Source organism: Rhinopithecus roxellana, chromosome 13, assembly GCF_007565055.1.
Source record: "Rhinopithecus roxellana isolate Shanxi Qingling chromosome 13, ASM756505v1, whole genome shotgun sequence".
NCBI classification, from domain to species: Eukaryota; Metazoa; Chordata; class Mammalia; order Primates; family Cercopithecidae; genus Rhinopithecus; species Rhinopithecus roxellana.
This window is the reverse complement of record NC_044561.1, coordinates 110,320,620-110,346,975: the sequence shown is the minus strand read 5'-3', so window position 1 is coordinate 110,346,975 and position 26,356 is coordinate 110,320,620. Positions and strand designations below refer to the sequence as shown.

The following is a 26,356-nucleotide window of genomic DNA, read 5'->3' as shown; positions in this document are numbered from 1 at the left end:
GGGAGGCGGAGGTTGCGGTGAGCTGAGATTGCGCCATTGCACTCTAGCCTGGGCAACAAGAGTGAAATTCCATCAAAAAAAAAAAAAAAAAAAAAAAGGCTCAATCTCAAATGGCCAACCTTGCAGACTCCTGTGGGGTAGGGTGGGGAGTTTGTTTCATTCTGAGTGAAAAGGCCTGGGCAGGCACAGCAGAGGCATTTCACCCAGCTGTAGGCAATTGGGGAAGGCTTCCTGGAGGAGGTGTTGCCCTCACCTTAGCCCCAGTGGGCTAGGTAGTGAAGCTGGGAGCAGGGAGGGGCTTCAGGTGGGAGGACAGGGAGAGAAGCAGGTTCAAGGCCTCGTGGGAGCCAACTGAGTTAGCTGCGGGTGCGGCCACCAGCATTCCCACTCCACAGCGAGGCTGTGGTCCCAGAGCCTCTCTGATCCCCAGAGCTGGCCAGGAGCTGTCTACTGAGGGTGGGTTGGGGGAGGCCCCCTCAGGGACCCTTTGACTCAGACCTCGGTAGTGAAGAAGGCCATGTGTCCACAAGACAAGTGTGAAACCCAAGGCTCTCAGCATCTGATGACAAATCTGGGCCTCCCTCTTCACACTCAGCAGCACCAAGGCCTGTCCCGGTCCCCGCCCCAAGCTGCCCCAGAGGGAGAAGTCCACTGTGGACGTAGGTAAGTGCCAGGAACATTGGACTGGGAGCCAAGGATGGAGGATGGAACCTGTTTCTGCCAACAGACTTGCTGTGTGACCTTCAGCGACTCTCTCCCCTCTCTGAGCCTCTGTTTGCTCCTCTGTACAATTCAGGTTAATCCTGACGGTCCTGAGAGCCCCACCAGCTCAGATCATCAGAAAGGGAAAGTAACAGATGTCCTAAGGGCAGAGCCTTGGGCATTGGGAAGGGGAAGGGTCATTTCCATGTGGGGGAGGAGGGGAATCTGGGAAGGCTTCAGAGAGGAGGTAGTACCTAAGCCAGGCCTTGAAGGATGGGTGGATATTGACAAGCAGAGGCAGGCCTGAAAGTGTCAGGTAGCAGGAACCCTGTGAGCAAAGGTAGGGAGGCAGGAAAGAAAGCTTTGTTTAAAAAAGAAATCCATTTCCTTTCTTGAGCAGCTATTGTGTGCCCAACACCATGCAGACATTGTCTCTAACACTTGCCCACTCCCACTTGACAGATGAGGAAAGTGAGGCGCAGAAAAGTAAAATGACTTGCCCAAGATTCACACAGAGCTAGATTTTAAACATTGGTCTGACTGGCAGTTGTGACCAAGATCCATGGGTCTGCCCCAGCCCCATCAGGATTTGGTCAGAGTTATCAGGTAAAATTTAGCCACTAGGCTCCACACTTCAGCATCTCACTTGCACACCTCCAGAGATGGGGAGCTCAGTTCCTCTCACCCCCACTGAAAGCAGGCAGCTCAATCAGCAACAGGGTCTTCCTCCCTCTCCTAACTCTGTGAGTGAGGATACTGCACCAGCACCAGAAACTGGAAGGTGATTGATGTGTATTTTGATGCTGCTGCTGCTGCTGATGATGTAATGATGAAGTAATGATAGACTACTTGTTTTGTGCCAGGCACTGTCCCAAGCTCTTTGTTTTGTTTGTTTATTTATTATTTTGTTTTGTTTTTTTGAGACAGAGTCTCGCTCTTGTTGCCCAGGCTGGAGTGCAGTGGTGTGATCTCGGCTCACTGAAACCTCTGCCTCCCAGGTTCAAGCGATTCTCCTGCCTCAGCCTCTCAAGTAGCTGGGATTACAGGCTCACATCACCACGCCCAGCTAATTATTGTATTTTCAGTAGAGACAGAGTTTCACCATGTTGGCCAGGCTGGTCTCAAGCTCCCGATCTTGAGTGATTGGCCCACCTTGGCCTCCCAGAGTGTTGGGATTACAGGCATGAGCCACTGCGCCTGGCCATGTTTACTTATTTTTTGAGACAGGGTTTCATTCTGTCATCCAGGCTGGAGTGGAGTGGCACAAGCACGGCAGTGAGCCGAACACAGCTCATCGCAGCCATGGACTCCTGGACTCAAGTGATCCTCCTGCTTCTGCCTCCCAAGTAGCAGGGACTATGGGTGCATGCCACTACAACAAGCTAATTTAAAAAATTTTTTTAGAGACAGGGTCTCGCTATGTTGCCCAGGCTTGTTTCAAACTCCTGGGCTCAAGCAATCCTTCCACCTCAGCCTCCCAAAGCACTGGAATTACAGGCGTGAGCCACCACACCCAGGTGCAAGCTCTTTACATACATTTTCTCATGCTCCCACCATGATGCTATGGAGTGTGTATGCTCATTATCATCCCCGTTTTCAGATGGGGAGGCTGAAGCTCAGAAAGGGTCAGTGACTTACTTGCCCAAGGCCACAGACCGAGTAAATGGTGAAACTGAACCCAGTTCTAGAGGGCTCTAAGTGGAAGCCTGTAACCCGGCCCCCTACCCATACTCTTTCCCTCCAGCTACCCAGACCCTAATCCCCATGTCAGCATCACTGCTGAGTCTGGGACATAGAATCCATCTCTCCTCTTTGACTTACCCTGCCCCTGAGCCCCCCTCCCTACTCAGGTAACTCCTCGCAGCCAGTCCCCAGGGAGGCTGGTATAGTTATAGATTTTTGAGAAGGATGCAATTGTCTTCTCCAACCTCAGGGCCTGCGCTGGGCTGGGCTCGCTGGGAAGACAATTAAAACTGGTGTCCACAAATTAGGATTCTGCAGGAGAAGGAGAACGGGACTTGATTGAATGCAACATCTTCTTTCTTTCTGCTTTTAATTGGGGGTGCGATGTATTAATTAACCCCAGGCCTGGTTATCGGTGCATCAGCTGCAGGAAATGGCTCTGTGGCTCTGGCCAGAGTCACTGGGTTTGGCTTCTGGGAAAGGCAGGAGATGACCTGGGGGACCTGGCCTGCCCTTTGAGACTAGGGCCCTGACCTTCTTAACCTCCCAGGCCCTGGTTCAGCATGAACCGCTTAAAGCTTTGCCTTCAGGCCTAGGTTCAAACTCTATTTCCCCTACTCCCTAGCTGTGTGACCTGGGCAAACCACTTTGTTTCTCAGAGCCTCCGTTCCTTTATCTGGAAAAAGGGAAGAATGAGAGGGCTGATGAGAAGATTACACAAGACAACATGTGCCTCATGCCTGGCACATAGTAGGTGCTCAATAAACAGCACTCGTTTCTTTCACCTCCTAGTTCAAACACCCTATCATCTCCAGAAAGATGGCTAAAGATGCTTCCTTGTCGCCTCATCGGATTATGCATTGGGCGCATCTGTATTTTACTCACCCGTGGGCCCTGCAGCCCCTCACCCACCAGTCCTCTAGCTCTTCTCTGTGCTCATTTCCTCTGGTGCTCCTATGGTCCCTGGGAGCCAGGGGGAGTCATGCAAGCCACAGGGGCTCATCCAGTACAGGCAGCCCTCAGCTCCCTCCATCTCTGAGCCCAGGTTCCCCATCCCAAACCCTCTGGTCCAGCCCTGAATCTCCTGTCTCCCTCTGCACAGCCCTTCCTGCCCTTTCAACCTTCAAATCTCTGGTTGGGAGGCTACCTCCTCCAGGAAGCCTGCAGAGATTGGTCCTCAGCACACCCATCAGAATGAAAGCAGGACTCCCCTTGGGGACTGATGGCAGGGGCAGCTCTATTCAGGAAAACCAAGGCAGAGTTGAGGCTAGAGAGAGGCACAGTGAGAACCATTGTGGCCCCACTGACTCCTTGGTCACCCCTCAGCCTGGCCTCATTTCTCACTAGATCACGCTGGGATGCTCCCTACTCAGAAACCTCCAGTGATGAATGGAGAAACAAAATCTAGTCCATCTGTGCAATGGAGTAGTATTCAGCCTTAAAAAGGAAGGAAATTCTGACACACGCCGCAACATAGATGAACTTTGAGGACATTATGCTGAGTGAAACAGGCCAGTCACAGAAAGACACATATAGTGTGACTGAAACTCACAGAGACAGAAAGCAGAATGGGGGCTGCCAGGGGCTGGCGGCAGGGGAGGGGAGTTGCTATTGAACAGGCACAGAGTTTCTGTTTCGGACTATGAACAATTTCTGGACTGGATGGTGGCGATGGTTGCACAGCAGCCTGAATGTTCTTGATGCGGTTGAACCATATACTTACAAGTGGGGAAAATGGGAAACTTTATGTTATGTATATTTTACCAGAATTTTGTTAAAGCCTCTACTGGCTTCCCTGGGCTGACTGCAGCAGTGGATTCACAATAAAAATCTCCTAGAGTGGGAGGGTCGCTGGGGCCCAGGAGTCCAAGGCTGCAGTGAGCTATGATCACGCCACTGCACCCCAGCCAGACGACAGACCAAGACTCCGTCTCAAAATAAAAAAAAAGAAAGAGGCCGGGCGCAGTGGCTCAAGCCTGTAATCCCAGCACTTTGGGAGGCTGAGACGGGTGGATCACGAGGTCAGGAGATGGAGACCATCCTGGCTAACACGGTGAAACCCCGTCTCTACTAAAAATACAAAAAACTAGCCGGGCGAGGTGGCGGCGCCTGTAGTCCCAGCTACTTGGGAGGCTGAGGCAGGAGAATGGCGTGAACCCGGGAGGCGGAGCTTGCAGTGAGCTGAGATCCGGTCACAGCACTCCAGCTTGGGTGACAGAGCGAGACTCCGTCTCAAAAAAAAAAAAAAAAAAGAAAGAGAGAAAGAAAACAAAAATCCCCTAGACTTGTTCCAGAATATCACTCCCCGCATCTTCAACTCCTTCAAACCTCAGCTTCAATGTCACCTCCTCAGTGAGGCCCTCCCTGCTCCCCCCCTGCCAACCCTCTCTCAGTTCCCTTTTCCCTACCTCCTATTTCTCCTTACCACTCATCACTCCTCTATTATATGTTTGCTCATTTTATTTCTATGTATCATCTGTACTCCAACTAGAATTGAAGATGGAGATTCTAGTTAAAGGCAGGAGATTCTAGTCTGTTCACTGCTATGTCCCGGCAGCCAGAGCAATGCCGCGCACATAGTAGATGCTCAGGGAAGACGCTGCTGTAGCAGCTCTGGTGGCAGGCAGGGGGAGGATCCCATTTTCCCTGCTCCGGCTGCCTGGGGCCTTCAGGAAGCTCCTGTACTTGGGCCTCATTGAGAAACTACCAGCCCCCAGGGTCACGATCAGGCTCCCAGGCTTGGTATCCAAAGTCTGCAGGCTCTGGCTCTCCCCAGACCCCAACTGCAGCCCCTCTTGGCCACTTACATGCGTTCCCCTAAGGACACAGCCTGCACACTGTCCCTAGAATCCTGACTCACAGGTAGTCCTCTGCCTGGAGGTGTCCCCCCTCCTCAGGCTAGGGTGGAAGCCCTGCTTGGTGCCCCCAGAGGTCTCTGAGGCTGCCTCTCCCTGCCCTGGAGTGTGTTATATGACAGATACTGAGGTGTCTGGGTCTCCTGCAAGCTGGGTGCTTTCCCAGGTCAGGCACCCTGCATTGCCCAGCCCAGATCAGGCACACAGAAGGTGGTTAGGCGTGTGCTAAACACATGAGTGAATGAGTGAATGAATGAATGAATCAATCAATCAATCAATCAATCAAGTGAGAAAGGAAGGTCGGACAAAAGCCCAGAGGACTGAAGTTCTAAGGGAAAAAAACCAAGAAGCATAGAGATCATTCATTCATTCATCCTGTTCATTCATTTACTCAACATTTATTGGGTACCTGCTATGTGCCAGATTGGAGTTTCTGGGGGGACTGTGCCCACAGGAGCAGGGATAGGGACAGACATGTGGACACTATGGACACGCACAACCAGAGAGGTCCTAAGTGGGGCTCAGCAGGCCGGCCCCCTCCCCACTACCCCTCCTCCTGGCTCTTGTGGCCACTGGCTGCCCAAGGCCAGCCTGGCCCACCTGGCCCAGCTGAGGGGCCCCGTCGCCAGACTGACAGGCAGGCTGGAGGCTCCCCTGAGATGGCCCATAAAGTCATCTTGTGAAACACAACCAAGAAAGAAACAGGGCAATAAATAAAGGCTGACAGTGCCAGGAGGGGGTGCTGCTTTGCCAGTGGCTCCCCAACCCTTGCTGGCTACAGGCCAGCCTAGCAACCCCATGGCACCACCTTTCTGATTGGAGCCCACAACGCAACAGGAAGGTGATGTGCCTGATCCCATATGACGCTCGCAGTGATCCTGCTGGGCAGGGATCATTGTCCCTTTATTACAGCCAGGGACACTGAGGCTCAGAGACTGTGTAACACTGCAAATCAGGAGCAGGAGCTGGGATTAGAACTCAGACCTTGGGACTCTAGAATTCAAACACTTCCCTGTTTCTGCTGGCCCCATTGTTGCAGTGATGAAGACAGAGTAAGGGACATCCACAGCCTCTGCAGCCACTGCCCACTTCCATACCAGGCCCTTTTCCAGCAGTGTGAGAAAACCAAAGCTCAGAGAACCTGGGGGCCATTGGAGCCAGTCCCCTGCCCTGGGGTTGAAGGAAGGAAGCCCTTCCTCTATGCCAGACACTGTACACAGGACCCCTTTCATCCTCTCAGACGTGATGAGATGGTACTATTATCAGCACCATTTCACAGAGGGAGTGCCAAGGCTCAGAGAGGGAGAGTCGGTGCCTGAGATCACACAGCATCAAGGGACAAGTTAGATTTCAGCCTGACTTCAAGCTGGCTGCAAAATTTCCCCCACTGAAGCCTAAATCTTATCTAAGCCCCAACCTTTTCAGCTAGAAAAAGTGTGATTCTCTGGGGCCATTTCCAGGAAGCCTGCTCTATGCCCAGCTCAGCTGGGTGGCAGGGCCACAAGGGTGTGTGTGCTCCAGGTTCAGGAAGGCCTGTGGCCACCTTGCCTCCCAGCTGGGAAGCAGAATAAGAGCTCTCCTGGGCTGGAGAGGGAGGATTTAATGAGGTCCCAGCCCAACCGCCTGTAAATCTCAGCTGGCTTCTAAAATCAGGAGACATAAAACCCCCATAAGAGGAAAACCCAGATAAACAGGATGGAAAAGCCCTCCAGAAACAAAGAAGCCTGGCTGTATCCAGGGCCCCATTCAAGGCCCTCTCCTCCCCAGGGAGGCACCCGAGGTTCTCTTTGTTTCTTTCTGGGCAGCCCTTGGCCCCTGACAGGTGCCTGCGGCAGGAGGAATGGAGGTGTGAGTTGATGAAGGTTGTTTCACCTTGGAACAGGCAAGCAAACACAGACGGGCTTTCTTCCTAAGAAGCCAAGAAGAAGGCATTTTGTAAGAAAGTTTAGGGAACTGCAGCATGCCTTGGTGGGAGGTGTCTGCCTCGGCATGCAGTAGGAGCTTAAGTCCTCCCTCAAAAGGAACGGAAGAGATCAACTCTGATGGACCCCCTACCCTAAGCCAGGCCTTGTGCCAGGCTTCCCAGGATGCCACAGATCAGGCCCCTGACCACAGGGAGCCTGCAGTCCCCAGGAGAGACACACATGCCAGAGACTGCTATAGGAACAATGGCTGGGATTGAACCTGGACCGCCATGTACAGTTGTTCAGAATGTGCACTGTTCATATGGCCATGAATCACAGTGCTGCCCAGGGTTATGCAGGGCAAACTACATGTTGGAGCTATGGAAGGAGGTGCAGGTTCTAGAAGATCCTGGGGGAAAGATAAGCTCATGTCTGCCTGGAGAGTCAGGGAAGGTTACCAGTAGGAGGGGACATGCTTGAACCTGAAGGCTGACTGAGGTCTGCACAGTCAGGGGGGACTCAGAACAGGAAAGGGCGTACCTGAGAGGGGTCTCCCAAGCCCAGCCTTTTAGCCGCCATCCCCATTTTTACAGGGTCTCTGTACCACATGCACCATTATTTACTTAACATCTATTTTCAAAGCATCTTTCCCTTTTTACTTAAATAAATTCAGGTTAAAAGAAGACTTTTATTACCGCCATAAATGAAAAATCAGCATCACTTGCCATAAATAGAGGGTAACTGTAAAAATAAACGCTATGAAAACCAAACAGCATTCGTAAATTCTAGCCAAAGAAGCTTGCCTGCTGAAGGCTATGAGCCTCAATCTCCGTTTTTTCTCATTAACAAGGGAGACTGGCGAGGGTTAGGTGTTAAAGTTGGAGCAGCACCAAGCAGAGACTTTCTTTTTAATCACAAGGGGCTTGGGACGCAGGTCCTGCTCAAGTGTGCACACCAGCGGGCACCCAGCACCATCACCAGCCCTGGCTTCCGATGGCCATGGCCCACTCTCACAACCCATCACTACTTCCCACCTCCAAGCCTTGCTCCTGCTGGGCTACGTACCTGGAGAGCTTCCCTGCCACTTCCCTATCCCAGTCCTGCTGATTCTTTCAGTGTGGCTCTCGGCACAGCATCATTGCGGGTAGTGAGAATTAACATCCACTCAAGGAATGAAGAGACCTGAATGCATACTTGGAGAATGGATGAACAAAGAAACAAATGGATGACTCCTTTATGGTCTGCGCCGCTCAAACCAGGAAAGCAACTTCCTGAGGCATTGACTTCACTCCAGAAACATGGGACAAGAACGTTATTTTTGTATTAAAACAAACATGAATATATTATGGGATAGAATATAGAAGTCATAAATTTTGAATGAAATAGGAGACATCAAAGAAATGTTGCCCCTGGTGGGAGCTGTTTACTCTCCTGTGTGGGCCACACACCATCACGGGCTTCTTGTCCCATTCAGTCCAAAGCCTCCTTCTTCTCTGCAACCCCAGGCTCCGCAGAGCTCAGACTGTGCTCTGCCCACAGGAAGTGCTGGTGTGGTGGCTAACAGGGGAAGGGGCCAGGAGGCGGTCGGGCACTAGGGCAAGGCGGGGCCCAGGATTTACAGTGAGGATGCGAGCCACGGTTCTCCCTGACGTGCTGGGTGGCATTGTGCAAGTTGCTTCACTACTCTGAGATCTGGTTTCCCACTGTCATGATTACAGGCTTATTTTGAGGATTAAATGCACAAATGCAAGTGAAGAGCCTGTTTCAGTGTGTAGCACCCAGAAGGTCCACAACAACCGCTGTTCCCTGGTAGAACTCACTCCTTGCTGAGTCTTAGACACACACAAGCACATTCACCCCAGTGGGTCCTTGCCTGTCTCTGGCTGCTGGAGGAGGGGGTGCCCTGCCTAGTAAAAATTTAAATAGCTAACTTTTTTTTCTTTTTCTTTTTCTTTTTGAGAAAGAGTCTCACACCATCACCCAGGTTGGAGTGCAGTGGTGTTATCCTGGCTCACTGCAACCTCTGCCTCCCAGGTTCAAGCAATTCCCCTTGCCTCAGCCTCCTAAGAAGCTGGGATTACAGGCAGCCGCCACCACGTCCGGCTAATTTTTTTGTATTTTTTAGTAGAGACAAGGTTTAACTATGTTAGCCAGGCTGGTCTCGAACTCCTGACCTCATGATCCGCCCGTCTCGGCCTCCTGAAGTGTTGGGATTACAGGTGTGAGCCACCGCGCCTGGCCAAAATTAACCACTTTAAAGTGGACAATTGAGTAGCATTTAGTGCATTCACAATGTGGTGCAACTAGTCCCAAAATGCTCTCTTCCCCTCAGAAGGAAACTCCTTACTCCCCACTCGCCCCTAACCCCTGGCAACCTCAAATCTGCATTCTCACATTTGCTTATTCTGGATATTTCATATAAACTGCATCATATAGTATGTGGTCTTTTGTGATTGACTTCCTTCATTTAGCATAGGGTTTTTGAGGTTCATCTACCACTGTTGCACATTATCAGTAATTCATTACTTTTTATAGAGGTGTTTCTTTAATACCATAAAATATCTTACCTAATCTCCAAAATAACCTGGGAAGTGGCCACTATCATTGTCCTCTTCTTACAGATGGGGAAACTGAGGCACAGAGAAGGTGGGGACTTGCCCAGGTTCCCTGCCCGGCCCCCCAACATAGCCGGGCAGGAAGTGCTGGAGCCGGCAAGCTGGAAGCAGGGCGCCTCCCAAGGCCACCAGCACATATTGAGGGAGACAGCAGTGGAATTACAAATCTAGGGAGATTTAAGAAGAACTAAAATATTCTGGCATTTGCAGGATTGTGGGAGTTGAGCAGGTTTCCCCAGTGGAATTCCCGCCTCCTCTTCCCATGTCTGGGCCACAAGGAGTGAGAGTGGGTGGGAGGGAGAGAGGCAAGGGTGGGAGGGAGAGAGGCAAGGGTGGGAGTGCTCAGGGAGCCAGAGATAGGGCAGGGGCCGGGGCAGGGAGCCAGGAGCCGGGATCAGGCACACAGGCGTCCCGACGTCTCTACCGATACCGTTTGTTTTCATCCCCCCCAGTACATCCTGCAAAACTAGTGGGGTTAGCCCATTGCACTGATGCATAACGAGGCTCAGAGAGACTGGAGTGGGGCAGGATTTGAGACTCAGTGTCAGATTCCAAAGCCGAGGCGCATAGCCATCCCCTGCTGCCAGGAGGGGCTGAAAGGGAGGAAGTGGGGGAAGCAAAGGAGGCTGCATCAACCACAGAGATGGGGTTGCTCCGGAACCCCAGAAAGGAGCAGCCTCACAGCCACCGAGAAAGAAGAGTGAGGACTGTGGGTGGCGCTGAGGGTGGAGGCAGGAGGGCCAGGGACATGAAGAATGGGGCAAAAGGGGAGGCAGAGACCAACGGACGGGTACAGATGGAGGCAGGCACTCGGGATGTTCCAGAACAGAGGTTCTGAGGGTGCCCAATGGGTAGGGTGGTGTGGCCCCAGCCTGACCAGAACCTGGCCTGGCTCAAACCTGACCCCCGACCCAGGACCTAGTATATGCCCCACCCCAGCCCCTGCCACCCCTGCCCAATTATGTCTGCGAAATGCAAGGATGCAGCAGTAAATATGTGGGCTCTGGAGTCAGGCTGACCTGGATTTCAACCCAACTGCACCTCCTCAAGGTAGGTGAATCTAATCTCTGAGCTTCCAGCCCAGTTTCCTCATCTGTAAAATGGGTACTGTGGGCAGTGCTGCCGTGAGATCACGCAAGCGCACAGTGGGCTCCCAGTCAGGATCAGGCTGCTCTCCTGTCACTTCCCCACGTAGTCTGGCTCTAGCTCCTCCTTCTTCAAGGATCCTGCCTGGCGCCTTGGACTTACCAAACCCTAGGGCTATTTTAGAACCAGAGAATTCCTGGCTGAAGGGGTTGGGCCCCACCCCAGGACCTTGGCACGCACTGTTCCCACGACCTGGGAGGGAATTTCACAGGCCAAGAGCACAGAGCAAGAAAGCAGCAGAGCGGGTAGGGGCCTGGGGCTTCCCGCACTAGCTGGAGGGTGTCTAAGGGCCGCGGAGAGAGGAGCTGGTGGATCTGGGCCCTGTCCCAGGGGCCCTCAGCCGCTGTCTGCCCGCCCCTCCCTCTCCTCCGCTGCCTGCCGGGAGACCATTAGTGAAGCTTTGTTTTGAGCACTATTTCCACTACCCTGCGCTCTGGCCGCCGGGCCTCCATTAGGGACCCTTTCCCGGACCGATGACAGGCGGCAAACAGCTCCCCAGCGAGCAGGCCCTAATTGCCGCCGCCCTCAACGCCGGAAATGATTTTTTTAAAACCTCACAAAGAGAAACAGACAGCCCGCCGTCAGCTCTCCGCCTTCCCCACCTCGGGCCCCAGCCGGGGGGCTCTGAGGAAGGAGGGGTCAGTCAAGACCCCACCCCCATCCCAAGAGACACCCTTAAAATGCCGGGTTGGGGGAAAATAGGGTTGGGCTCTGCACCCTTGCTTTGAACTAGGTGTGGCACCCCAGCTCACCACGCCTCTCTACGCCTCAGTTTTCCCCTCTGCAAGGTGGGCGTGTTGAATGGGAGCCCCACGTTTGCTGCAGGTCGTGCGATGCGGCTCTGACAGATCATGGGCTTCTGGCTTCTCTAAGGGGTCCGTGGAGCACGGGAGTAGCCAGGAGCCAGGGAGGCGGGAACAGAGCACGAGGAGCAGAGGGAACAGCCAGGGAGAGAAAAGGTCGGGAGGAGGGAAGGAACTTGGTGTGTGCAAGGACTGGAAAGGAGGCCAGTGTACACACACACGCATACTACACACGCATCACACACACACGCATTACACACACAATACACACACACACTACACACGCATTACACACACAACACACACAATACAGACACACATACACATATACACACCCACACACATGCACACACACATACGCACACATACACATACACACACATATGCACACACCCACTACCCCCACATATACAAACCCACATACACACACATACACACCCAAATACTCCCCCCACACACGTACACACACCCACACCCCCTACACACATATACACACACATACACAGATACACCCACATACACACGCACATACACATATACACACATACACACATATACATACATACACACACGTACATATATACACACACTCCCCACACATACACACACCCACACATACACCCACACAAACACCCAAACATCCCCCACACACATGCACACATACACACGTACACATACACACACCCACACCCCACACACATATACACACAGATGCACACACCCACACATCACACACAGCCACAGACACCACACATACACACACAGATGTACACACACATAGACATATACATGCACACCACACAATACACACATACACATACATGCACACACACCACACACATACACACAGACACGCACACACACATGTGCGCACGCCCACCCCCAATTCCCTCTTTTTCTGAGCCCACGTTCCCACCCTCCCTGGATACCTGGCCAGCCCTAGCATCCCATGAACCACAAACTCAGCAAGGCTCACACCAAACTCAGCGCCTTCCCGGGAGCAGCCTCTCCTGTCCGTGCACACCCCCTCCAGCCTCAAGTCCTGCTTCCGCTCCCCATCTCCACTCACCACAGCCAACCCACCCCAACGCCAACCTGGCCGTGCGCTCCCCCCACTCAGAAGGCTTCCAGGGCTGTCCCCTTCTCCAGGGGATACGACCAAACTCCAGAGCCGATTCTTGGAGGTTCCAGCTGCAGCCTGCTTTTCTAAATAAATGCACACAGTTCTCCACATGAAGCCTCTACCAGACCCAGGCAGCCAGGCGCAGCTCCAGGCTGGCCTCTGGGGTCCCCTCTCAGCCCCAGCGGTCCCTGGATACAGGCCCAGAACGAGCCTGCCTCCCCCAGGAAGTCTTCCCTGACTGCACTAGGACACAGTGACCTCCCTCTAGAGACCTCCCTCACTTGGCCCACCTGCCTATGCACTGTTCCCTGGGCTCCTGTCTATTTTACAGTCCCCCATTATCTCTTCCCGACCCCAATTCTCTGAGTATGCTCATCAAGGACTTAGGAAAAGTGAATGAAGTTTGTTCCCACCCAGCTCGCATGAGAGGGCTGCAGGGAGAGAGAAAGGACTCCAGGTTCCAAGCCCGGCCCTGCCACAGACTTGTCCCATGTCCCAAAGCCAGCCGTGACTGCTGTCTGGGCCTCTCCCGTGAAATGAAGGCTGCTTCTGCTTGGGGCCATAGACAGGCTTTGGGGGCCTCAAAAAACCCTTTGAAGCTTGTGGGCAAAACTCCGTGGCATTTTTTGAGGAAACGATCCATAGTTTCCATGAGCGTCTCAAGAGGAGTGTGACTTCCAAAAAAATTAGGAACCACCAGGGTAGACAAGCGTCAGTGTCCCCTCCAGCTTCGTCATTTGGTCACTCATTCATTCATTCAGCTGACATTTACTGAGTGCCTGCTCTGTGTGGGTGTCACCATGATATACGGAATATATGTATGTGTAATCCTGAGATGTCATTGAAGAGAGCTGTGTGCGTACTGGAGAGAAAGGAAGGAATGGGTGGGGGTGGTGAGAAGAGAGGGGATGATGGATCCAACAGACACAAAGGAACAGAGAGAGGAAAGAGATCGAAAGACAGAGATAGAGAGGAAAAGAGACAGAGAAAGATCAGAGAGACCCAGACAGAGGGAGAGAGAAAGAAAGACCCACAGAGCAGTAGGGTAGGGAGAGAGAGAGATCCAGAGAGGGAGGGGCCGCTGCAGAGCACTTCCCAGGCACAGGTGGACATGCTGCCCAGCTCGCTGGTAGCTCGCTGGAGCAAGGCCCCCTCCCCCTGCTCTGACTCCTGCTCTAACCTTCCAGACGCTTCCATAGCCTCCGCGTCTCACCTTCAAGGGCACCAGTGTGCAAGTGGCAGGGAAGGCTGGTACTGAGGCAAATGGGCACAGGGCAGAGGGCACCAGCCCAGACCTGAGCTACCCCCAGCCTCCCCCTCAGCCTGCACTGTCCCTCCAACCACACAGTCACCCCCCAGACACACCCCCCACCTACACAGTCAGAGAAACACCACTCCCTCCATTAGAAACTCCAGGCAGGAACACACAGGATCCCACACACGCCCCCAGGGCCCCACCATTCCCACTAACAGTGCTGGACTCAGACTCAGACGCAGGCGCCTAGACTTTTGGAGCCATGTGCTTGTAGCCAGAACAGGGCATTCTCAGCATTTTGGCAGCGCTGACCCCTGTGAGAATCCGAGCAAGCCAGGAGCGCTGCTCCGGAACAAAGCACCTGCCCACACACGCAGCTTGGCAGCCCGGAGCAGGACAGATGCGCAGGCTACGAACTCTGGCTCTGTCGTCCCACAAGCTGGGCTCAAGCCCGGCTTTGCTGTTCAGCATCTGTGTGTCCTCAGGCAAGTCACACCACGCCCCTCAGTGTCCTCCTCTGTAAAATGGGAGTGCCCGCCTCCTAGCATGGTGAGGAGTAGATGAGAGGAGGCAGGGGAAGCGATGGAAACACAGAGAGTGCTTGATGAATGCTGGTTGCTATTTGGTCCACAGATGCCTGCAGGCCACTGAGAGTTAAGGTGCTGATGGAATCCTACCACTCCCACCAGCTCCATCCTCGCCTGCACACATACACACATGCACACACACACATACACACACACACACACGCACATACATGCTGGCTGCAGGACAAAAGATGTGGTTTCTAAGTATACAGATGGAAGAATTCTACAGGCTTGGAGCTCAGGTAAACTCACCATTGTTCAGTGGGGAAACTGAGGCCCAGAGAGGGGCAGGGACATGCCAAGTCACCCAACAAGGCAAACACAGGGTGTGGGAGAGGGGAGCATGGTAGACAAAAAACAGCACCCCCCAGCCCCTCTCCCCATCCTGGCACTTTAAGAGCTAAAGTGAAGTCACCGAGGGGCCACTGTCCCCACACCACAGGGGACAGAGAAGGCCCCATCCCTGCCATGACCCCTGGGTGGGGCCAGGACATCCTCGGCATTGGGAGCTCCACCCACCTGGGCCCTTGTGCCAGCACCATCACTAAGTTGCTGTGTGACAGATCTTTATTAGCCGCCCACTGTGTTCTGGCTGCTCTGCCTACTTCAACAGTCTTTGCTCCTTTGGGAAATAAGGCAGAAATCTCCTCACTAATATCCCCAGCTAGTAACGGGTAGTGCTCAGCTTGCACACCTCCTGTGACAGGGAGCTCACTACTGGGTACCCTCACTGCCCCACAGGTGAGTGTCCTTCTCTGTGTTTCTGTGTTTTAAATTATCTCAGCTTTTTTTTTCTTTTTCTTTTTCTTTTTTGAGACAGAGTCTCGCTTGGCTCACTGCAATCTCCGCCTCCCAGATTCAAGCAATTCTCTGCCTCAGCCTCCCAAGTAGCTGGGATTATAGGTGCCTGCCACCACGCCTGGCTAATTTTTATATTTTTAGTAGAGACAGGGTTTCACCATCTTGGCCAGGCTGGTCTTGAACTCCTGACCTTGTGATCCACCCGCCTTGGCCTCCCAAAGTGCTGGGATTACAGGTGTGAACCACCACGCCTGGTCCCAACTTCTTAAATCTTATCACAATACATATATATATTCTTCTTCTTCTTCTTTTTTTTTTTAGGAGGCAGGGTCTCACTCTGTCACCCAGGCTGGAGGGCAGTGGTGCAATCACAGCTCACTGCAGCCTTGAACTCTTGGGCTCAAGTGATCTTCCCACCCCAGCCTCCCAGGTAGCTGGGACTATAGGCATAAGCCACTACACCTGGCTAATTTTGTATTTTTTTGCTTTAGAGACAGGGTCTCACTATGTTGTCCAGGCTGGTCTCAATCTCCTGGGTTCCAGTGACCCTCCGGCCCCAGCCTCCTGAGTCACTGGGATTACAGGCGTGAGCCAGTGCGCCCAGCTCTACACTTATATATTCTTTATGGGTTCAGTTTTCTGTCTCCCCCACTAGACTGAGAACTCTACGAGAGCAAGAACCTTAGCTGTCTTCTTCACTGGTAAGTCCCCAGTGTCTAAAACAGCCTGGAACATGACGGGTGCCCAGTTGATATTTGTTGAATGAATAAAAGAATGAATGAATGACCAAGCTTCCCAAACATGGCAGCATCCCGTCGGATGCCCGCGGGTCCCCAAGTCATGTCCGCACCGTGGATCCCCACGGACTTGCCCACACGCCGTATGCTCTATTATGTCCTTAATGTTTTTCTATAAACTAACCCACCATTTTTTAATATCTCCGTTAGTCTCATCCTAAGCAATCATATCTGTGAAATCACAGTTTTGATGTGCTGGTTATATTTTTTCAGTACACATTAAAATAAATGCGTAACTATTAAAATGTAAGAGGTTTCTCTAGGTTCTGCCTAAAATCATCTCTCAGGTAGGACCCAATCTTGTTGCGGGCCCTGGGGGGTTTTAAAGAGGGTAGGGGGTGGAGCTGAGTCCCAGGGACTCCCTGATGGCTTCAAGGAAGGGAAGGGAGGCCTGGCTGTGAGAAGGGGACCTGGAGGAGCAGCAGCCCCTCTCTGCCTCCCCACCCCCACCTCACCTCTCCGGAGCAGTGGGCACCAGGCAGAGCCAGTTGGGCAGGCTCTGGACCCCTGGACCAGCAGGAAGGAGAGTAGCCGATTTCTTCCCCAGCTGGACCACTGCGGCTTTTTCTGATGCAAGTGTCTCATCGAGGTCGGGGGAGGAGGGCACGACCCTTGGACTCCCCCATCCTCATGATTGCAGCATCGCATATGCACCCCAAGGTCAGAGCCCGGGACCACCCACTGCAAGGTGCCATCAGCCTTGCCCACTCCAGGATGTCCTTTCTCTGCTCAGCAGGGATGAGGAAGGGGCTCCAATTTTGTGATTTTTCCCCCTTTAAACATAGTTTCCTTATGAAATTAAAATCATTTGAATGTTTAAAAATACACTGACTTGGAATGAGCAAAGCTTTAAGAATTCAGACCTCATCCCCTGCTTCGTCCGCCTTGTCATCCATTCATTCATTCCTTGCCACCTCCCTGGGCCAGGCATTGTCCTGGATCCCAGGACACAAGGAAATCTGACCCCAGTGTGCCCAGCGGGCCCCAAACTCCTTTCTGGACTGAGAGGGTCTTCCCACAACCCCATCAGCAGCTGGTTTGGTCCCCAAAGTCCAAGGTGATGGCCAAACACTCTCACGTTGGCACCTGTGCTGCTGTTCACACCATGCACTCTCCCCACCATGCACTCTCCTGGGTGTGGAATGCAGAGTGGCCATTGCACTCCTTCCATCCCGGAGCCAAGCCTTAAGGCCCAGCCCTGCTCTTCCCCACTGTGTGAAGTGGGCCTCTTCCTCCTCTTTCCTTGGCCTCCCAGCCCTGGAGCCAGATTCTTCAGTTCAAGTCCAGCCTCCAACATTTGGTAGGTGTGTGACCTTGGGTAAGCCACTTAACCTCCCCAAGTCTCATTTTCTTCATCTAAACAGTGGGCCTGAGACAGTCCTTCCTTTGGGAGTTCTTGTTAGAATTGAATGAGATGACACCATTCAAGGCCCTGGCATGGCACTCAACACACATTTGCTTCCATATGTTTATCTCTCCTGTTTTTATTTTTATTTATTTATTTTTAGACAGGGTCTCACTTTGTCCCCAGGCTGGAGTGCAGTGGCGCGATCTCGGCTCACTGCAACATCTGTCTCCTGTGCTCACATGATCCTCCCGCCTCAGTCTACTGAGAAGCTGGGACAACAGGTGCGTACCCATGCCTGGCTATTTTTTTTGTAGAGACGAGGTCTCACTATGTTGTCCAGGCTGGTCTCAAACTCCGGGGCTCAAGTCATCCACTCACCTTGGCCTCCCAAAGTGCTGGGATTACATGAGCCACTGCACCCAGCCAATCTCTCCATTTGTACAGAGTTGGATGAGGTAATCCCAAAATCCAAGAAGTACCCTCCAGGGCAATTCTGGGCAAATTCCCCCTTGCCCCTGGGTCTCCGTCTTCTCATCTGTAAGAGGGAGGCTTGGGGACGATGATCCCAAGGGGCCTCGATGATTCATTCCAAAAGCTCCATCTCCTGCCCCCACAGCTGGTGGATCAGAAGGGGCCACTTACCTGACTCCCCTCACCCTGCCCACTTGTTTGCCACAGGAGACTTTGCCCACCACCCTTGCTGTCACCATGGCAAGAAACCGAATTCCCTGCGTCCTGCTGGCCGCCTGCGGCTCCTCTTGTTTGGGGAAAAGGCTGCGGGAGCCGCTGATGGGCAAGGTGTCAAAACCAATTGGTGTGACGGACTTGGGGAAAACCGCTTGTGAGGGCCAGTTCCCCACAGGAGGCTGGAAAACCCTCAGCCCAAGGCAGAGTGTTTACAGGCGTAATTGATAGAATAATCACCAACGCCTGAGACAAAGACGAACACATTTTTAACATCATAACCTTCGGAAGACAGGACTCAATTTTCTTCATCTTCCAGCCACCAAACTAGCCAGCTTATTGATGGTGAGATACCAACAGTTCAGTACGGAACGCAAGGAAACCAGAGTCATTTTTCAGTGCACAGGCTGCTTGCCAAATGGCTCCGTGCCCCCTCCCTCCCCCAGCGCCCTGCTGGTCCCTCCTGGCAACAGAGAGAATCTCAGGACAGTGAATCACTCAATGGACAAAGCCCCCGGCCAAGCCAGGATCTTTGTCTGCACTGGGGTATATGAATAATTGAAGGTGCTTGCCTGGGGAGGGGTGTGTGTGTGTGTGTGTGTGTGTAGGGGTGTGTGTGTGTAGGGGTGTGTGTAGGGGTGTGTGTGTGTAGGGGTGTGTGTAGGGGTGCGTGTAGGGGTGCGTGTAGGGGTGTGTGTGTAGGGGTGCGTGTGTGTAGGGGTGTGTGTAGGGGTGCGTGTAGGGGTGTGTGTGTGTAGGGGTGCGTGTAGGGGTGCGTGTGTGTAGGGGTGTGTGTAGGGGTGTGTGTAGGGGTGTGTGTGTGTAGGGGTGTGTGTAGGGGTGCGTGTAGGGGTGTGTGTGTAGGGGTGTGTGTAGGGGTGCGTGTAGGGGTGTGTGTGTAGGGGTGCGTGTAGGGGTGTGTGTGTGTGTAGGGGTGTGTGTGTAGGGGTGTGTGTGTAGGGGTGCGTGTAGGGGTGTGTGTGTAGGGGTGTGTGTGTAGGGGTGCGTGTAGGGGTGTGTGTGTGTAGGGGTGTGTGTGTAGGGGTGCGTGTAGGGGTGTGTGTGTAGGGGTGCATGTAGGGGTGTGTGTGTAGGGGTGCGTGTAGGGGTGTGTGTGTAGGGGTGTGTGTGTAGGGGTGTGTGTGTAGGGGTGTGTGTAGGGGTATGTGTGTGTAGGGGTGTGTGTGTGTGTAGGGGTGTGTGTAGGGGTGTGTGTGTAGGGGTATGTGTGTGTAGGGGTGTGTGTGTAGGGGTGTGTGTAGGGGTATGTGTGTGTAGGGGTGTGTGTGTGTGCGTGTAGGGGTGTGTAGGGGTGTGTGTGTAGGGGTGTGTGTAGGGGTGTGTGTAGGGGTGTGTGTGTAGGAGTATGTGTAGGGGTGTGTGTGTAGGGGTATGTGTGTGTAGGGGTGTGTGTAGGGGTGTGTGTAGGGGTATGTGTGTGTAGGGGTGTGTGTGTGTGTAGGGGTGTGTGTAGGGGTGTGTGTAGGGGTGTGTGTAGGGGTGTGGGGGGGCAGGGTGGGGGCGGGAGGGGTGTTGTCTGCTGCAGTGTGAGGCTTCTTGGGGCTTCTCTCAGGGACCATCCACCTGCCCCCGTCTGGACCTCTCCCTTCCCTGTGAAACCAAACCAAGCCAGCCCCTAGCACCAGACATTTCCTGTCCCTACATCTCCCATCAGGTATGGGTAAATACTTAGGCAGTGGCTTCCAAACCCCAGGCTGCATGAGAATCCTCTGGGGAACTTATTACAATGCAGATTCCACCAGATGCGGTGGCTCACGCCTGTAATCCCAGCACTTTGGAAGGCCGAGGAGGGAGGATGACTTGAGCCCAGGAGTTCAAGACCAGCCTAGGCAATATAGTGAGATCTCATCTCTACAAAAAATTTAAAAATTAGCTGAGGGAGGTAGCGCACGCCTGTACTCCCAGCTACTCAGAGGCTGAGATGAAAGATTTGCTTGAACCCAGGAGGCAGAGGTTGCAGTAAGCTGAGATTGTGCCACTGTACTCAAGCCTGGTCAATAGAGCAAGACCTTGTCTCAAGAGAAATTTAAAAAATAATAATAAAATGCACATTCCAAGGTCCCGTCAAATAACCATTCTGGCAGTGGGTTTGGGGGGATCTGCATTGTAACAAATTCCCTGGGGGGACTCTGCCATGTGAGGCTTGTTGGGTCCTCTGCAAGCTGTAGGGGTCTACAGAGATCTTCACAAAGACCCTGCCTTCTGGATCCCACCCGTGGGCAAGATCTGGAAAGATCCTGGGGTCCAGTCCAGCTGCCTGTTTCTAACCTACAGGTATCCTCAGATACCTGCCACCTTTCTGAGTGGCTGGTTCCTCTTGGTGGAACCCATTGCTGTGCTGGTTCCCTGAGGAGCTAGAAGGGAGCAAGCTTGGGTTACAGCTACACGAAGGAAGACACCATGGCCAAGCCTGCCTCAAGGCTGTCCTGGAGGAGGCAGTCCCAGAACCGCCAAATGCACCTTCATCCTAAACACAGCTTTCCAGCTCTCTGTACAGACTCAGCACCTCTGGGTAAATCATTGGCCCTCTCCGAGCCTCAGTTTCCTCTTATCTCCCATACCAACCTTGCATGAATGGTCAGCCTGAGGGAGTTAACACTGGCAAGGCCTTGGCAGCACAGGGCACACAGTAGGCATTTCGTCAATATTTGCACCTTTTCCTCCCATCCCTGCTGTGCCCATGGGAATGAGTTAACATTTTTCTGATAAGAAAAAATAAAAATCACTCCTGTTTATTGAGCACCTACTAGGTGCAGACACGGACCATCACCACCCTACCTGCCAGTGCCTGATGCCTCCTTGAGATACATGCTCCCCATTCGTTCCTCACACCTCGAAAAAGCCCTCTTCCAAGTGCACTGAGTGGAGTTGGGAGGGAGATGGGAAGCAAAACAGATGTCCCTTCTGACCCATCTGACCGTAGGCTCTCCCTGTGACAAGCTCCAGGGCAGGCAGGTGGAAAGCAGGAGCCTGGCGGCCAGGTTGGGCTCAGATAGAGCTGGAGGGGTGAGCAGCCACCAAGCACTTGGGGTCAATGTGCCCCTCCCCAGGAGTCCCTGCTTCCAGCCCCCACCCCCCACCCCCAGACATAGAGACACCTTCCCGACTGGGCCACATTTCCTGAATCAGCTGAGGACACACGGAGCCCAGGAATAATGAAACGATCAGGCTCCAATCTGCTAAACAGCAATTTCTGAGCTTTTTCAGCACACACAGCTTTTATCAAATTGGTATTCTCCTCCTGAACACAAATGGCTTATTAGACATGACCCACTTATTCACCGCGTCTCACTATCATTAATAACAGTTTCTTTTTGTGATTAAGTGAGTGGTTCCAAACCCTTCCTGTGGTGGCGGGTGCTTGGCCCTGCAGAGGGGCAGCTGTGGGGGCTCCTCGGCAGTAACTACTTGGTGACTTTGAACCTAGCAATGTCGGGGGAAGGCAGCCTGGCCCCTGCAGAGCAGCCTGGCCTCCTTGTTTCTTTAGGGACACAGGGAGACCCAGAGGGGTGGCTCAGTTGCCCAGAGCCACACAGGGGGTTCAGGAGAGAAGCCAGTTTCCCCAGCAACTAGGGGTGCCTCCTTCTCATCTAGCCCCTGCCCTGGGCCTTAGCTTGACCCTCCAGGGTGCAGAGGGGAGATTACAGCTGGTTGGGCAGAGCTGTGCCCCCTCAGCTTACCTGGCACCAGGGGGCAGGTAAAGACTGTCACACAAAGGGCAGATAGACCCTGCTTCTCCATGGGGGGAGCCACCTTGGGGCCTCAGGAATGACAGAGTGGCACCCAAGTCCCTGGGGTCTGGTGCTCTAGGGACAGAACGACCATAAGCCTCAGAGTCCCATTCGTTGTACCCCTCGGGACTGCAAACCCAGGGAAGCCCTTCCATGGAAACCCCTCCTACTGAAAGTTCCAACTGTGCCAAGGAACTGAGCGGAGCGAGGAGAGGAGGGGTGGAGAGGGAGGAATTCCCAGTTTCCCTAGAATGGGAGGGAATCTGACAGGGAGATGAATGTCCTGGAAAAAAGCGCTGTCTTGGCCCGACGGACCCTGGGGCCTGTCCTGGCTCAGTCACTCTCTTACTGTGTGACCTTGGGCAACTTCCTTCACCTCTCTGAGCCTTGGTGTCCCTATCTGTAAGTTGAGGATCAAAAGAACCCTTTCCTTATTTACCACCGCTCTAGCCAGGTCAGTAGAAATCAGGTGAGGGGTACGAAGGGTACATAAATGATGCACACGGTGGTTACTACCAAACATGGTGAGGCAGAAGGGGGTGGGGAGTCATGGTTCCCCAAAAGCAGAGACCCTGAGGATGGCTTTGAAGCCCCTCTCTCCACTGGAGAAATCCCACTCATGTGTCACACCCCAGCAAAGCCTTCCCTGATTATCTACCCCCCCACACCCCTCACTCACTCCCATCAGAATGAATCATCCAATTATCTGGCCTTTGTGCAAACCTCCCCGCAGCCCTGGGCCCACAGTGCCCAGCACTGGGGCTGCAGCCTCCCCCACAAGGCTGGGAGTCTGTCTAGTGAAGGGCTGCATGGAAGAAAGGTCTCCTTTGGTTTCATCTATGCTCAAGCTCCCATCCCAGAGCCAGGCTCACAGGGGCCAGGGGGAGCCCCCACAGCTGCCAGGCTCATACAGTGCAACTCTGCTGCCAACTTGGGCTCCTTTGGGGCTAGCAGGAGCTTCTGACACTCAGCCAGCCAGTGCTGGGAATGCTTGTCTGCTCCCCGGCTCCCACAGCGGCTGGAGTTGTGATTTCCCACATTTCAGTCCTCTAGGGCCGAGGATGAGGATGGGGGGACCCTATGGAAGGATGGCAGCGGCTTCCTGTCCACCCCCAGAGGCAGACAAAAGCACCAGGCATTCCACATCCACTACCACTCCCACTCCCATGCCTCTGGCTGCAAGCAGCAACCCCAACTACTCCGGTGGCTCTGAGGGGCTTCCACCAGATGCCACCCGCCCAACAGGGAGGCTGCGGCCTCAGGTGACCAGTTCTGAAGAAACAGGGGCTTCTGCCCCCGAGGACCTTTCCAGTGGTATAAGGGGTGGGTGCGGACAGGGAGAGGACAAGGGCCTCTGTGCGGTTAAACCCGCGAAGAGTAAAGGCAGATGAGCAGAGAGGAGTGGGTGAGCAAATTGTGTTCGTGTGTGTATGTGTGTGCCTGTGTGTGTGCGCGCACACCAGTGTGTCTGCAGGTGGGCAGGCAAGAGTTGTGGCGAAGCGTGTGCGCCAGCTGGCAGAGTGAGCCCACCGGCGCAGTGCCTGATGTGCGTGCGTAGTGGGCATAAGTGTAAAGGCTTGCAGTGAGGAGGGGGACCTGAGGTGTGTGGAGATGTGCAGGGTAGGAGTTGTAAGTGTGAGAAAGCAGCGACTGTGCGTCCGCGGCTGTGCATATCGGTGTGGCCATAGAGGTGTGCGTATCAGCGCGAGTGTGGGGGAGGAGGTTCGGGGGTGCGCCCCGGGTGCCCCCTCCTCCGCAGGGTCGGGGTGCCAGGGCGGGTCCACCGCGCCGGCAGGGGGCGCCCCGGGATTCCTGCCACGACTGCCGCCGGTTCGAGCCCCGGGGCGGCCAAGTTGGAGTGGCGCGGCCCGGGGTGGGGTTTGGTGGGGAAGTCCGCGGGGGCGGCGACCGAACTCACCGTGGCCGGAGACGTGGTTGTCCCAGGGCGCGTGGCCGGCGGGCCGCGTGGCGCCGCCGAGTTGCAGGAAAAGTGCCAGGTAGTGGAGGGCGCCCAGCGCTACGGCGAGCGGGGCCCCCATGGTGCGCGCTCGGGCCGGGGGCGCCGCCGCCTCCTCACATCGGGGCCCCGGACACCGCAGACCCCGCACCCGCCGTCCCCTGACCTGCGCGGCCTGGCTGCCCGGCTCCAAAAGCTGCCCCTCGCCCGCTGTCCCCGGCCCGGCCGGGCTCCCAGCCCTCGCCCGGCTCCGGCCCAGCCCCGGCTGCGGGGAGCGAGCGCACGCCCAGCCGGCCGCCTCCGACTGCGGGACTCTTCCCTTCCGCGGAAGGCCACGCCGCGCCGCCGCCGCACCCTCCTTCCTCCTCCCGCCTTCCTCCTCCCCTCCCTCCTCCCCTCCCTCCTCCCGCCCGGAGCAGGCGGCGGAGGGATCTGCCGCTTGATTTATCATCAAAGTTTTGCCCAGGCTGGGATTTTTAAAGTGGTACCCGCAACTTTCCCCCGCCCGAGTGCGGGGGCGGGGCCGGGTTGGGGCGGAGAGAGCCACCCCAGGGACTGGGTTCCCGCAGTTCCCGCAAAGCACAACCCAATGGGCTTCAGCCACAGAAATACCGTCCAACAGGGAGAGGGAGAAAAGCCAAGGCACCCGCCGCCAGGCCAGCGCGCTCAGAGGCTCCTAACTTTACCGGCAGGGCGGGGCCGGGGTCGGGGGCCAGTGGGGCTGGGGGTGAGGGCGAGGTAGGGTGGGAGCCTGGGCTGAGACACAGGGAACCTGGTGATAGCTCTGCCGCCGACCTCGGCTCGCTGTGTGATCGCGTCCAGGTGTCTACTCCTCTCTGAACCTCGAAGTCTTCATCTGAGAAATGGGGGTAATAGCTGTCTGCGGGGGTCCTGGTGAGGATTTGCGAAATCGTGCATGCAAAGCGCCTAGCATAATGCCGCCTACTTGGTAGGAGCTCAGTGGTTATTACTGTCAGTGTTCCCCTCTCTGGGACTCAGTTTTCGAGTCTTTGTAATGGGAGAGAGGCAGGCCAGTTGTTGCGGCTCCTGGCTCTTGAAGATACTGGACCTTATGTGGTGGATGGGATCGCCCCCTTCTGGACTGTAAGCTCCTTCCCTAGACCAATGAGCCTCGATGGTGTGTGTGTGCGTATGTGTGTGTGCTTGTGCTCGCGCGTGTGCATCGGTGTATGTGTGTGTGAGTGTGGCAGGGGAGGGGGATAGGGCACCATTCCCATTCCCAAGAGCAGGAATCCAACAAGGTCCTCCAATTCCTTCCCAAACGGTGTTACTGGGGCTGATGGGACAGACCCTCGGTACAGACAGGAGGGTGGACCTGTGGTCCTATTTAAAAGATAAGGAAGCACCTGAAATCAGGTAATTAGCTTCTCTGAGGTCCCATGGCGAGTCGGGCGGGGCCCCTGACTCCCGAGCGGGGTCCCTCCTGCTCTCATCCCTTGCCCTTCCCCAGGCCTCGCTGCTCACACAGCCCGGTCCTCCCAGTTTCAGCACCATCGAGGAGGACAGCGCCGGTCCCCAGGTCCCATCCTTTGGGCACCGCGGACAGCGTTTCAACTGGCCTTTTGATGCTGGGGTTCACACCGTGAACAGACCCTCAGATTTTCTCCCCTGTTCCCGCCGAATAGGGTCAACCCCTCCGACAGCCCACCCCCCACTCCAGAACACAGGTGGATCCCGCGTCCAGCCCTGTGGACAGCGCCCAAGTTTGAGAATGAGGTTAGAGCCCAAGGAACATAGGCCCTCGCTGTCTTCCCTCTGTCTTAGCACACCCCTTCCAGTATTATGCGGGGTAGCACACCGGATGGGGCCCGTGGTAGCCAGCAACAGTCCAGCTCCTTCCAAACTGAGGACACCTCCTCCACGATGTCCCGCACTTGCAAGCACTGTGTTCCAGCCCCATCCACAGCCCCACACTCCCTTCAGCACCGAGTACAGGTCCCAAGTGTCGACCCCCGCACCTTCTGGACCACATGCCCTGTTTATCTGTTTCTGTCACTTCTGACTTTCTTCCCACACATTGATGGTGTTTAGGTTATCCTGGGCTGGCCAGGCGTCTTGTACTCTATGCACATGTTTTCTCATTCATTAACTCCCCTGAATCTCGCTGCCAGTGAAACGGACTACTGCTTTCATCATAAAGATGTGGAAACTGAAAATCCTCCAGATCACATAGCAGCCACCATGTTAGCCAGACTAAAACCCAGGACTCCTTCAACCCCAACCTGAGGCCTTGCCAGGAGACTGTGGTGACAGAACTGGGACTCAAACCTGTGCTTTCTCCTCTTAAACCACAGATTGGAGGGAGCAGTCACAGGCAAGGGGA

General features: G+C 54.4%; 1 protein-coding gene across 1 annotated transcript in view; it reads right to left on the bottom strand.

Moving 5' to 3' along the window:
- VSTM2L (V-set and transmembrane domain containing 2 like) overlaps nt 1-24,337 on the bottom strand; it is a 43,892-nt gene extending 19,555 nt beyond the window's left edge. The window contains exon 1 of the mRNA XM_030913919.1: nt 23,974-24,337. Within this exon, the coding sequence (XP_030769779.1) occupies nt 23,974-24,094 (121 nt within the window). The 5' untranslated portion in view covers nt 24,095-24,337. The remainder of the gene's footprint in view (nt 1-23,973) is intronic.
- Between the last annotated feature and the right edge of the window lie 2,019 nt (nt 24,338-26,356).